General features: G+C 53.8%; 1 protein-coding gene across 1 annotated transcript; it reads right to left on the minus strand.

The window, feature by feature from the left end:
* Window positions 1-7,497: 7,497 nt before the first annotated feature.
* LOC119093420 (neurogenic differentiation factor 2) lies at window positions 7,498-9,447 on the minus strand. The gene has a single exon (XM_037216374.1). It carries the CDS (start codon window positions 9,208-9,210, stop codon window positions 8,557-8,559), a length of 654 nt encoding a protein of 217 aa, XP_037072269.1. The 5' UTR covers window positions 9,211-9,447; the 3' UTR covers window positions 7,498-8,556.
* Window positions 9,448-12,261: the final 2,814 nt, after the last annotated feature.

The raw sequence follows: 12,261 nt of genomic DNA on the forward strand, positions 1-12,261 counted from the left end.
CCAACAAGCCGCGAAAATATTACTCTTTCAGTGTCAACCTGTCGGGAGAATGGTGTTTCTGAAGCCACAAGTGGTTCGCAACATTGTCGCAAAGTTTTTTTGCTCAAATAATCCCGATTGTTCGAAGAACTCAACTGTCCGGTACTGTAATGGCATTAGGGTGCCCGGATTAACGGTAAACGACATCTCAAGGAATGTCGATATTCGGGGACATGTCCAGCGCACGGGTGTAAACGGTCAGAAGGAGGCAAAGATGCCTCATGGACCCAGCCGCCAGCTGGCTGCTGTTGCTAAGGACAATGCTGGTAAACTTACAGCGCCTCCTAGCAAAACGACTGGGCATATCGCGGCCATATGGAAGGAAGACACAAAAGCGTTCTATATGCAATGATCTAATATGCAATTATATATATATATATATATATATATATATATATATATATATATAGACAGATAGATAGACAGATAGATAGATAAATATAACAACGGATTGAAATATCGCAAGTGTGCCAAGGCGCATAAGGTCACAGAACTCCAGGTAAACCGCAGAAAAAGCCGGATGTGCAGTCACTCACATCCGCCGGTGACTAATGCACAGCGGGTGGAACGGGGACATGATTTTTGGATGACGAACTAACCTTATTTTACGTACGACGGCGGGTAAACACCTGGCAATGCGACATACTAGGCGCAAGCTGGAAGAGACGTTCCTTATGAAGCAAAATTTAGAGGGAATAAAGGGCAAGTTTTCGCGTAAGCTGCTGGTGCTATCATCCTGCACAGTCCCACATGCCAAATATTTTACCGTGCAGGAACAATGTTGGAGATAAAACGCATCGAGAAAAGTGCATGTACGGAGTTCCGCCGCCATTCCTGAAATCTCACCAGTCAGGCGGTCGGCACGTGCTCTGGCCAGATGACGTGAGAAGCGCGCACTACGCACCTGACATCCGAGGACTTTTGGTGATCAGCGTAACTTGGCCCACCACGCAACACGAACTCTCCCCGTACACCCAGTTGCCAACCGCACAGAAATGGGGGGGGGGGGAGGAGGTGGTGGAGGATGGGAGGTTGGCGAGGATGCTGTAACATCTAGCTGTAGGGCAGTATCTATAGGTGAAATTTGCTTGGAAGGGTGTCGCGCAAAACAATGGCGGAATTGTCTTATGGTGCGTGTGCATGGGCGCCCTGCCTGACAAACAAATGGTCGGAGCCTTGAGCCTCTCAACGCTTCGCAGCCTCCGAGACGCACATGCCCTGCTCATCCGTTGTGACCTTCACGCTTATGGCAAGACAATGTCGCCTTAGAAATTCGTGTGTGTGGTAGGAAAATACCGAATAGAATGGGGCTTAGACTTTGTAAATAAAACAAACAAACAAAAAACGTAGTGCCTACTCACCCGTTATGAAGCAGCTTACCTGCTTGAAATGATTTGTCTGAAGCAGAGTATTCACCCGGTCTAAGCCCATTATCTTCACTTAAAGTTCCAAGAGAACACTGGCGATCGGACAAATCATGTGCCCAAATGGCATCACTGTGAGCTGACCTTTCGTAAGCCTGTTGATCTCATCTTCACGGCACCGCGCCCGAGTGCCCGCGTCAACTGCACCTGGGCCCAGTGATTACACTCAGCCTGTCGAGCAGTGCTGGCGCATGGCTGGTGCCATGCATGGCACACTGGGTAAACTGTCTACAAATGAAGACTGCCAGCCGTCAGGAAGGGCCGTCGTCCGCAGCCTTCTTGAGTCATGTTTACCTAAACATGAGGTTAGGCCGGCGATAGGATCCTTGCGTGGTTGCAGGGTTGTTACAGGGTTGTTGCAGGGTTGCAGGGGCCTGCTCGGGCTCGCTCACTCGACCGCCGCAGGACGTGGCAGTCGGTGGCATAGGAGCACCGCCTCGACAAACCTGCCCGCCGACCTGACCCGAACTGACCCGCCCGGCCACCCTGACCTGACGTGCCCCGCTACCACTGACCCGACGTATCTAGCTCTGCTACCCTGGTCTGACCTGCCTCGTCACTATAGCCTCACCTGGCCTGTGCCGCCACCGGACCTGACCTGACCTTCCCTCTCCCGGCCTGACCTGACCTGCAGTGACTTCCGGTCGGGCAGAGAGGCCTCTTCCGTCCGGCGCCAGCGTGGGCGGCGGCTTGGCAACACCGACCCGCGCGAGCAACACACCGCCTCGCTCGCAGGCCGCGCACCTCTTTTTACGTCCAGCCCCACATCGGTCTCTGCGCCGAAAAACGCCCGCTCGCTAGCTTGCTCTGCATGCGGCGCGCGCCGACGGCGCGCGCATTTTTGCGCGTGGCTGCCACCAATCAGGCGCGGCAGGGTGGCGGCTCAATTAGCGTCACCTCCCGCCGCGCCAGGGCGCATCCGTCACGCGCAGCGTCGCGCCGGGGCGCCGCCGTCCGGTCGGGCCGGGCCGGACAGGACCGGACCAGGCGACCGCCGCGGAAGACCAACTGCGCCGCAGCAGCATCAGGGCGCGCTCTCTGCAAGGTCGCCAGATTGCTGCGCTCGCATTAGCGAAATCCGGCTATGAAGCCGTCAAAATATGCAACTGCGGTCGGTCGGCTGCGCTGAGGGGTGAGCATCGCGTGTGGCGGGTTCCGGCGGCGGCGGCGTGTGCAGACGGTGAGGGACCGGAGAGGATTCTGCGAGAGCGTCCTCTCAGGCCTGTCACCCCAGATGAGCGGCCTCAGTCTCGCCAGCAGGCATTTCCGACTGGTTATTCCGACTGGTCACATTTTTAGCGTACTGTTGGGAGGAATGCCTTACGTGACGAACATGCAGAGTAAACGATGTCTTGTCAAATGTCCGCAAAAACGTGCATGTACGACGAAACCGCATTCGATGTATCATTCGTGGCTGACGGAGTTGGGCCCACCTGCACGTGCTTCACCTGGGTTAGCACATGGCATGACCGTAGTCGGCCACCGTTGCCTGTCACAACACCGCCAGGAGGACCAGAAGCCACGGAAATCGCAGATACGTTCGCGTAATTGGCGCCGCTTCCCGTCCCATTCTTGGTTTTCAGAAGCAATTAATGCCGATGGCTTGCGTGATAATTGAGTTCAGACCACTGGCAAAGGAAGGTTAAGAACGAAGTCCACAATTAGACGACTACTGCGAACCCACTTTTCAAGTTGTACCGTTCCACATCATCGGATTGCCTCCATCTTTTTGCCAGCCAAGAGTGCAAAGAGTCTTACTTGGCATGCAAAGCTGCAGAATAGCCACCGGCAACTAAATAACTTAACTTATCGGAAACTTACAGAACCGCTATCACAGGATTTGCCCTGACATTTGGTTATTGCATTAACTCAGGGCAATGGGGCATCGCAAGCCAATAGTATTTGCTTGGTCTGCAGCCCAAGCTGTCCACTTGTCAGTAATCGTGTGTTTTGGGGTTTTGCTAGCATGGCGAGGCCCCTCGGGAGAATAAGAGTTCCACGCTTCAGGCCACCTTCTCTAAAACGGCCTTCTGCCTTCCACTTAATCTGAACTGTCCACTTCTACTTCTAAACGGGTATTTTGATAATTTCGACATGAAAAGAGGCTCGGTTTGGCCGATGATTTTGTATGGCAGGTCCGATTCTCTAATTCAAGCCAGCTGTTCGTTGTCTAGTCCGGTGCATGTGCATGCAATGATGCAACGCGAATTTGTTCCATTGGAGATCAAAGATATGGGATTGGTGGTCTCATTGGACCGTTTTTAGCGCCTCTTCAATCCACCACCCATCGAGCTATGGCCTTGCTTGCCCACTTCCCTGCGCTATACGTGTGGTACAAACTTAGCTCACTCGGTGCTGAACCGTTTCCAGTTTCGCAAGAGTCCTCGAGTAAAGGGGGCTGTGCAGCATGCATTTGAACTGCAAACTTCAGAAAATAGCTATTTATGGTGTGAAATGTGGTCAGTGACCACCAAACCTGCGTATCTCTGAAATGCTCGGGCAAAAGCGCACACACCTAAAGGGAATGTTTCACATTTGGAGATATTGAAGCAAACATCAGATATCATGTAACAAGCTCGCTTATAACTATTGATATGCTTTTTAAGTGGAAACGACTGCTCTAGATAACACTATTCTCTGTTTAGCAAATATTCTCCTCAATGCGTCATGGCTTGATGACATCATTGTACCTTGCACAACATTTATTGAGAGCCGATTGGCGGCCGTTTTATCTGGAAATCGCGCTCACGAACGCCAAATATAAATGCCTCGACAACTATGCTTTTCTTGGCCTTGATCGCCGCATGACTAAGGCAATGGCAGAATTTAAATGGCATCATTATGACGTCAAGAATGCCAAGGTGACTTTGAAATACTCTCCTCGATACTCCTTTCCCCATGTTCGCGTTCATGTAGCTCAGAAATGAAGGGTTTGACTGTTGAGATGGGCAGGATTGTGAACAGGACCGAAAGGTCTTCAATATGGCTCCTTTCAGCTCAAAACCTCGCATTAATGTGGAACACTTCCTTTAAAAGCAGGTTGGTGACATGGGACCAAAGGGCTTCGACAGGTTATGATCACACGCACGATAACCAACACAAGCTCAGTTTGGAAACGACGCTGTAATTGGTTTCGGATTGGGATGTTTCAATTTGATCATCTGATTTCGTGATCTCCGTCCAAAACAAAACCAACCGATTAAAGTGCTATTCCATCAAACTAATCTGCAATATCAAATTCCATTTTTCAACGACAGGGGCCGAATTACAACGCATACCGCATTAACTATCCAACGCAACAGGTGGTATCGCCACTTGCAGTGGTCATAGCATTTGCTTCTAGGCAGGGAATGAATCAACTGGACAGATTGTCCCCACCAGCCCCTATTGATAATAAGCATGCTGTCTCAGACAATGGCCAAACATTTAAAACAGTAATCCACTTGGGCTTCCCATTCTCCTGCAGCTCCACAATAAGTCTCCAAAATGAAGTGTGGTTGATCACCTCCATTGTTCAATTGCCGATATGGCAGTTAAGCTAGATTTTTATCAGACTTAAACATCTTTGCACAGCTGCATTCATGGTCTGAGTGCGAGCAGCTCCTCTAATTACCACCGTGTCTGATAGGGCCGGCCCATGAGGTATTTGAGAGTCTTTGCAATATAGACAACACCAGACTTTAAGCACAGCCGTGGAGGCGCTCCGTCAGTGTTTTGCCCCAGTGGAAGACCATGCCAAGCTTCAAGAACTGGCTCTGGGCATGTTGAGCCCTTCTTGATCCGATTCAAGCCAGCTGTACGCGCAGCGTTTCCAGGTGAACATCACGAGCGCTTGTTTTTTACCTACGTCCTGTCTAGTCCGCCTGTCTATCTCCGCGCTGAGCTCGTATCTACTGGATGCGAGTCATTTCAGCAGGCTTCACATGCTCCAGATTCCAGGTGCTCCCATGCTCCATGAACGTCCAGGCTCCAGATTCTTGTTACGCTTTGATTAGCATTTTATGGTTTATCATAAAACATAAAGCTCAAAACTGAGCTGAATAGGGCATGTCTGTCAGAATGTAAGGCTGTTGGCTCATTTCTTGTCTGCCATTCGAGCTCAAGACTTCAGTTTAGAGTATACGATATGACTCAGCAGATCTTCTCGGTCATTCCAGCCTTCCGCACCTTACCTTTGATTGTGTTGACTTTGGTATCAAACGAACCCCAAAATGTGTTTGTCACATAAACAATGCATTCTCTAGCTCACGATCGCATTTAGGTGCAAGGTAATATTTGATGATATAGGATTTAGATGTCATCGCGTTCATGTTTGTTGGCGTAAATATGAGCGCTACCTTCTTGAGAATAGGGTGGCATATATGTTCTCCCTACCTACCCTATGTTTGCACAGCCCCGTAATTTCCTGATATGCTTTGAACGAATCTTATAAGCATTAACTTTATATGGCATTTATAAGAAGTGCTGTTGTATATCTTCAGACAGCACCATTCCAAGCACCAAAGGCTATCACACGGTAATGTATCGAATGTATCTTCACGTCAACTAATCTTACAATGACGGACATCCGCAACTATGCAATTACCCACCTTCGAGAAACATGTTTTGGGGGTAAGTTTTCTAGGCTTTTTGTGCGCAACCAACGTTTAGTACCATTTTGGCAAACCTCAGCTTTTTAAGTCTGCCAGCACAAGTATAAACATTTTTCGATTCATCATACCTTTAGTTCGGAGCATGTTCACTGAAACAGTTACGACGCCTAAAAAACATCCTACCCAGCTGTACAGATACAGCTTGAATGGAACGATCTCTAAAGAATCGTAAGTCAGCTTGCAGACGTGCACAAAGGCGAACTGTAGGTTAGTACAGAAAATCTGGAATAGCAAAACGTTGGTAATTCTTACTTGCATTGTCTCCTAATCTGTGAGCCGTTTTTTATGTGATAGTTCAAACCCACTTAAGCTGTTGCTTTTTCTGTTTTGCTTGCTTTAACATTTGTCGCATTATCGTTTGTTCAAATCAAATGCCCTCGGTACGGACAGGGTCAATTTCCCCACACCCGCCCGAAGGGCTTCCAAAATATCTACCAAACGGCACGGCGCGACCACGCATGTTTTTACGTAGTTTGGAAATTGCATGGTTGATCTTTAGGTTGAAGAAATTACATTTACCTTGCAAGGCCTATGGCAGGTCAAAGTCAGGCCGTGCCTGTCAGCGCGGGCAGTTCCCAGCAAAGCGCTCAATAAGGTACGGCAACGAAATGTTCCATTTCGCTGCCGTACCTCAAGCATTGACCATTATCAAAGGCCAGTGATCCAAGATCAATTTTATTGACCTTGGTTCAGGCATAAATGCCCGCTCAAGGCCAAAACCAAGTCAGTTTATCGCCGGTTAACTTGCTTTAATGGAGAGATTTTGGCTCTCAGTTTGAATTTCTGGACGTTACTGGCGTCAAAAGATGTATTGTTTTCTTCCTGAAGGTTAGGAAGGTCGCTGATCTAACATTATCTCGAGCAACCTTTTGTTCTGAGGATCATACCGCCCGTAGTAGTACTTGTTATCGGTTGTAAATTCATGCATCGAAACAATCCCGAAGGCTTTCGGTAACTGTTATTGCTAATGGTCAAATAAGATGATTGGCCTGATGTGAACACCAGTGAAATTCTGCTTGTAGCTACCCAGGCTTAAGCTGGCCGCATCAGAAGATATGACTGTATTATGGACACGGGCCCGGAGTTTGGCTTACCTGACCTTATGTCACCAAAGACCACAACCTAAGGACTGCAGAATTTGGCACAGAGGCGTTCACACAGAGCTCCAACTTCTCTGTACGTTTGGTGCCTCTAGCTGGTTTGGTTTTTCAGATCTTAGGAGGCCGAATTGAACCTCAGCCGCGCGCGTCGCATTCAATTCGCCACCCGGGCGCGTGTTAAGGCAGTGTTCAAAACGGCCACTGCCACCCAGAGATGACTGTTGCGTGTGCCTGTCATGCATCAAAGTTATCAGTCCTGTGATCTCACGAGCCGTGTTTAGCAGTTGCTGTTTTATTCAGTCCCAGCATACTGTTGTGCTTATGACACACCTCATCGTCATGGAGTTGTACTCTGTTTTGTTCCATGAAACAAGGCAATCCACCAGGGGACACCAGTACGTTGAAATGAAAATATTAAGAAGCAGTAGGTTAAACACACTGATGCATTCATGAGCTCATGCAAATCAAATGCTGCGCCTAACTCAGCGCAGCCGTAATATCAAGACTGTCCAAAGCTGAGACACTGCGGACAATCGTAGGCTGACTGAGAAGTCAGCAAAGTGACAGAAAACGTCAAATACTTTCCATTGAATGCATTGCAAAACTAGTCAATCTACTGCACATGACATACCTACCCACTGCATGTTATAAATGTCAGGCTGTAGCGACTATGACTTTACTTCTGTATCACTTTTCACTAAAGCGTATCTTCACCGAGCGCGTGGCCCTTCCAGTGCAGACGGCGTTTGCCACCTTCCACAGGTTTTGACGTATGAGGGTGGGCTCGTGAGTAACAGATGCTCCTGGTCTGACACTGCAAGCCATTAAAACAGGTTGTAATTTAAACCACTTGATATTGAGGTAAACACATTTGAACAATGTTCAGATACACAATGCAGGCGCTGCATCTGTGGACATTTTTCACGACCGGCGCGTGCGTGCGTAGCCTCACGTGCAGCACTGGTGCTCCGCCGAGCGCCATTGTGCTCCAAGCACGAGCGCAGCCCAATAATTGCTTGGCGTTGCACACGCAGTCTGCCGCGTCCCGCAAGTAATCGGCACCAGCTCGGACGGAGATAAATTGCTTACAGTTATGGACTAGATTGACATGATATGCTATACTATCCTTAATCTAGCGGTGGCGGCGCTGCGGTCGCGAAATGCGGCCGGTGACGCTGCTCTGCCACCTGGCCGTCTGCGGGGAGCCTGGATCATCCGTGGCCACCTGGGCGAGCCGCAGCTCTGCAGAACATCGGCGGGGTCAGAGGAGCCGGGTCCGGACGGGGCCGCCTTCTGCGACCGGTCCCCGTCAGGCCAGGCACCGGAGGAGGGCGGGTGCGCTCACGGGCAAGACAGGTCGCTGAAGTCGGAGCAGCTGAAGTCGAGTCCGTCACTGTCGCTCCGGATGTCGAGCAGCAGGTCCAGGCCGCCGGGCAGCTGAAAGTCGGTGAGGCCTTCGATGGTGTCGAGCGGGTCTGGCAGCTCGCCGGCGGTGTCCGTCGGCGCCGACGAGGCCGACGAGAGCGAGACGACGCTGGCCGGGCCGCCCGGGCTGTCGGCCGCGCAGGCGCCGTCCGAGTCCAGCAGCGCAGACATCGCCTTGATGTAGTCGATGGCCAGCCGAAGCACCGTGATCTTTGTCACCTTCTCGGCGTGAGAGCGCAACGTCAGGTCAGGAATGGAGCGCTCCAGCATCTCGAACGCCGAGTTGATGTCCTTCATGCGGTCTCGCTCGCGGGCGTTGGCTGTCTTGCGGCGGTATTTGCTGAGCGGCGGTGGGCGCGCCTTGGGGCGCGGCTGCCTAGAGCGGGGTTCGGTCTGTCGGCGCTCTGCTTCAATACGCTTCTTGATAGAGCGCGCGCGCAGGCTGTACTTGAGCGGTCCGGCGGTGGGCAGCGTAGTCTCCTCGTGCTTGACGACACCGTTGTTGTTCACCTCCTGGCTCACCTCACCTAAACGCGTCACCGAGTCTGCGTTCACATCGCCGGCCGTCATCTCCGGTTGCGCAGCGGCGACTGGCTCGTTGAATCGCGGCTGTTCGAGTTCCCCTCACAATCCGCGTCGAGAACCCCTTCCTGTCACCGGCTTCCTCTCAGAATCACGCTCGCCGTGAGCCCGTCTCCCCACCAGCACCACGTCAAATTCCCGAACACCGCGGGACGTTCCGCGTCGCGTGAGCACCGGACCGCGCGCGCCGAGCAGCGCAGTCTGCGGCGGCGGGGCGTGGGCGCGCCGGGCGGCGCCGGGCGTGCGGCCGCGTGAGGCGGCGCGTCGCGACTGTGGGGCGGCACGTGCGGAGCGAGCCTGGCCCGGGCGGCGCCGGCGGACGACTGAAGCCGGCCGCCGGCCGCCGGCCAGCTTAAGACGGGCCGGCGCGGCCCCGGGTGCTGGGCCGCGGTCGCGGGTCGGCTGCCGCCGGCGCCGCCTGGCTTGACAGCGCCGAGAGCAGGCCATACTGACGAGCCCAGGCCACACCACGTAGCCCCACTGCGAAGGGCCACGCCGCCGAGCCCAGGCCATACCGCCGAGCCCAGGCCGTGCTGCCGAGCCCCACTGCACGGGGCCACGTCGCCGAGCCCAGGCCGTGCTGCCGAGCCCAGGCCATGCTGCCGAGCCCCACAGCACGGGGCCACGCCGCCGAGCCCAGGCCACGCTGCCGAACCCCCTTGCTCGGCACACTGACGGACGGTGGCCAACGGTGACGGCCAGCGTACATACGGCATATGCGCCTGCCGGCCGGTGGATACTTCAAAGCGTTAAGGGGAGATATCTCCGGCGAATATTTTGAAATTTTAGCGCGGCACGCCTGGTTTCTGTGTAAAAGCAACAGACCAAAAATGATGGTGCCGGGCACCGTTTTCAGACGATTCTCCGTCAGCTGCTGTACGGTTCTGCTAATCCGGCAGACAACAGGTCAACGGTAAAAGGAATAGATTGAAAAAATGTCAACCCCGATTTTGTCCAACGTGGTTACACCTCATTTCGAGGCTTTGGAACGTTTTACGGAACAGAAGCATCTTATCCGACACTTTTGTTTTATTCCTTGTCGTCTGTCGTTATAAAGTTCTTGAGAAGAACACTAGCACTGGGACATTTTGTCAACTGATATTTCCTTAGCAAAAATTGTTTTTTTCAAGTGACACATTATAAATTTGCTTTAGTAGTGTTGTATGTCACGTTTACATGACGGATTGCTGAATTCCACGTGATATGACTTATATTGTGTTGGTTGTTGATGTTTGGGCTGGTTGGATCCCGGTAATAAATCATCATGATAACTATCTGCATTCACGCTGAACCGGACCAAAGCGGTGATAACAATGTGCAGGCACGGCAAATGCTGCGATGATCGGTTGATGCGGCTTCTTCCTTGGCCCGGTATGGGAGGCGATGTGGCCAGTAGGGTGCCCACACATGGCCAAGCCGTGAAGCTCATAAGCGTCGTTATATGAGCCCCATGCTATGGTCATGGCTGCCGGAGAGCAGCGGTGACGTCGGCTGTTTTGGGTGACGATAGAAGTGCTCATGACACTGATGGCATTACGCTGAGGATTTCATTCGGGCTTTCCCGATGTGACCGCCGTCTGAACAAGGCCACCCACTATTGCCGCCAGGCCCGGCGGCTAAGGCGTCCGCCCCGCCTCCGACGACATCCGCCTGCAATGTCTTCCACTTTGTTGGCGTGGCGGGCCACGCAGCGCATCGCCAGCACACGGAGCCGACCGGGCGTCCAGCCGGGCATCGAGATAGCCGGACTGCCGGCGACGACCGGACGCGGGCGCCGGAAACGGCCGGACCCGGGCGCCGCGGACAGCCGGACACGGGCTCCAGCGATGGCCGGATACGGGCGCCGGGGACGGCCGGACACTGACGCCGGGGATGGCCGGACACGGACGCCGGAGACGGCCGAACACGGACGCCAGAGATGGCCGGACACGGGCGCCGGAGACAGCCCGAACACTGACGCCAGGGATGGCCGGACACGGATGCCGGAGAGGGCCGAACACGGACGCCAGGGATGACCGGACACGGGCACCGGAGACGGCCGAATACTGACGCCAGGGATGGCCGGACACGGACGGCAGGGACGGCCGGATATGGACGCCGAAGACGGCTGGACACGGGCGCCGGGGATGGTCGGATACGGCCGCCGGAGACGACCGGACACGAGTGGCAGGGACGGCCGGATACGGGCGCCGGAGACGACCGGACACGGGCGGCAGGAACGGCCGGATACGGGCGCCAGGAACGACCGGACACGGGCGCCGGAGACGGCGACGCCAGCCGACGGCCAACACCGGCCGAGTGGCAGCGGCCAGCCGGTTTTTGACTGTACAAGCAGTGAAGGCGGCAGGTGGGTACACACACCCCGGCTGACCGGCGCTGTTTGAGCCGGCCCTGCCCATTGTACGCCTTGACCGGCTGTTTGTTCGCCGGTCAGAGATTGGTGCGGTCTCCGCGCTGGGGCGTTGCCCGCCGATCGGATGCGACAGCAGGGCCGCCACGGCCAGGCCGCCGGCGAGCCGGTAACACCGTAGCGCCGTAGCAGCCACCGATCAGTGTATCCAAACTCGCAAAAATGTTTAAAGAAAAGATTGGGATGACGTCTGGGTGTTTTGAAAGTGTCAGAACCAGGTGGATGTCATGGATGTTCGTGTACGCCAATGAGATGCATCCGGCCTGACCTGACCTGACGCATGACCTGATCTGCCCCGCCATGCTGACCTGATCTGGAGTGCCCCACCATCATGACCTGACCTGACCTTTTTCGCCACCCTGATCTGACCCGGCATGCCCCACCACCCTGACCTGACCTGATTTTCCTCTCCAACCCTGACCCAACCTGCTCCGCCACCGGATATGACCTGACATGCCCGCCATCTGACCTGGCCTACTATGTTCCCCCGACCTGATCTGGCCTGAAGTTATTCCCAGTCGGACAGAGAGGGCTCTCCCGTCCCCCGCCAGCGTGGGCGGCGGCTGAGAAGCACCAATCTGACGGTGTCAGAGCCCGGTGGATGCCATGAGTGCTCATGCACACACCAA

This window comes from Pollicipes pollicipes, unplaced genomic scaffold (assembly GCF_011947565.3).
Source record: "Pollicipes pollicipes isolate AB1234 unplaced genomic scaffold, Ppol_2.1 Scaffold_4002;HRSCAF=4701_pilon_pilon_pilon, whole genome shotgun sequence".
Taxonomy (NCBI): Eukaryota; Metazoa; Arthropoda; class Thecostraca; order Pollicipedomorpha; family Pollicipedidae; genus Pollicipes; species Pollicipes pollicipes.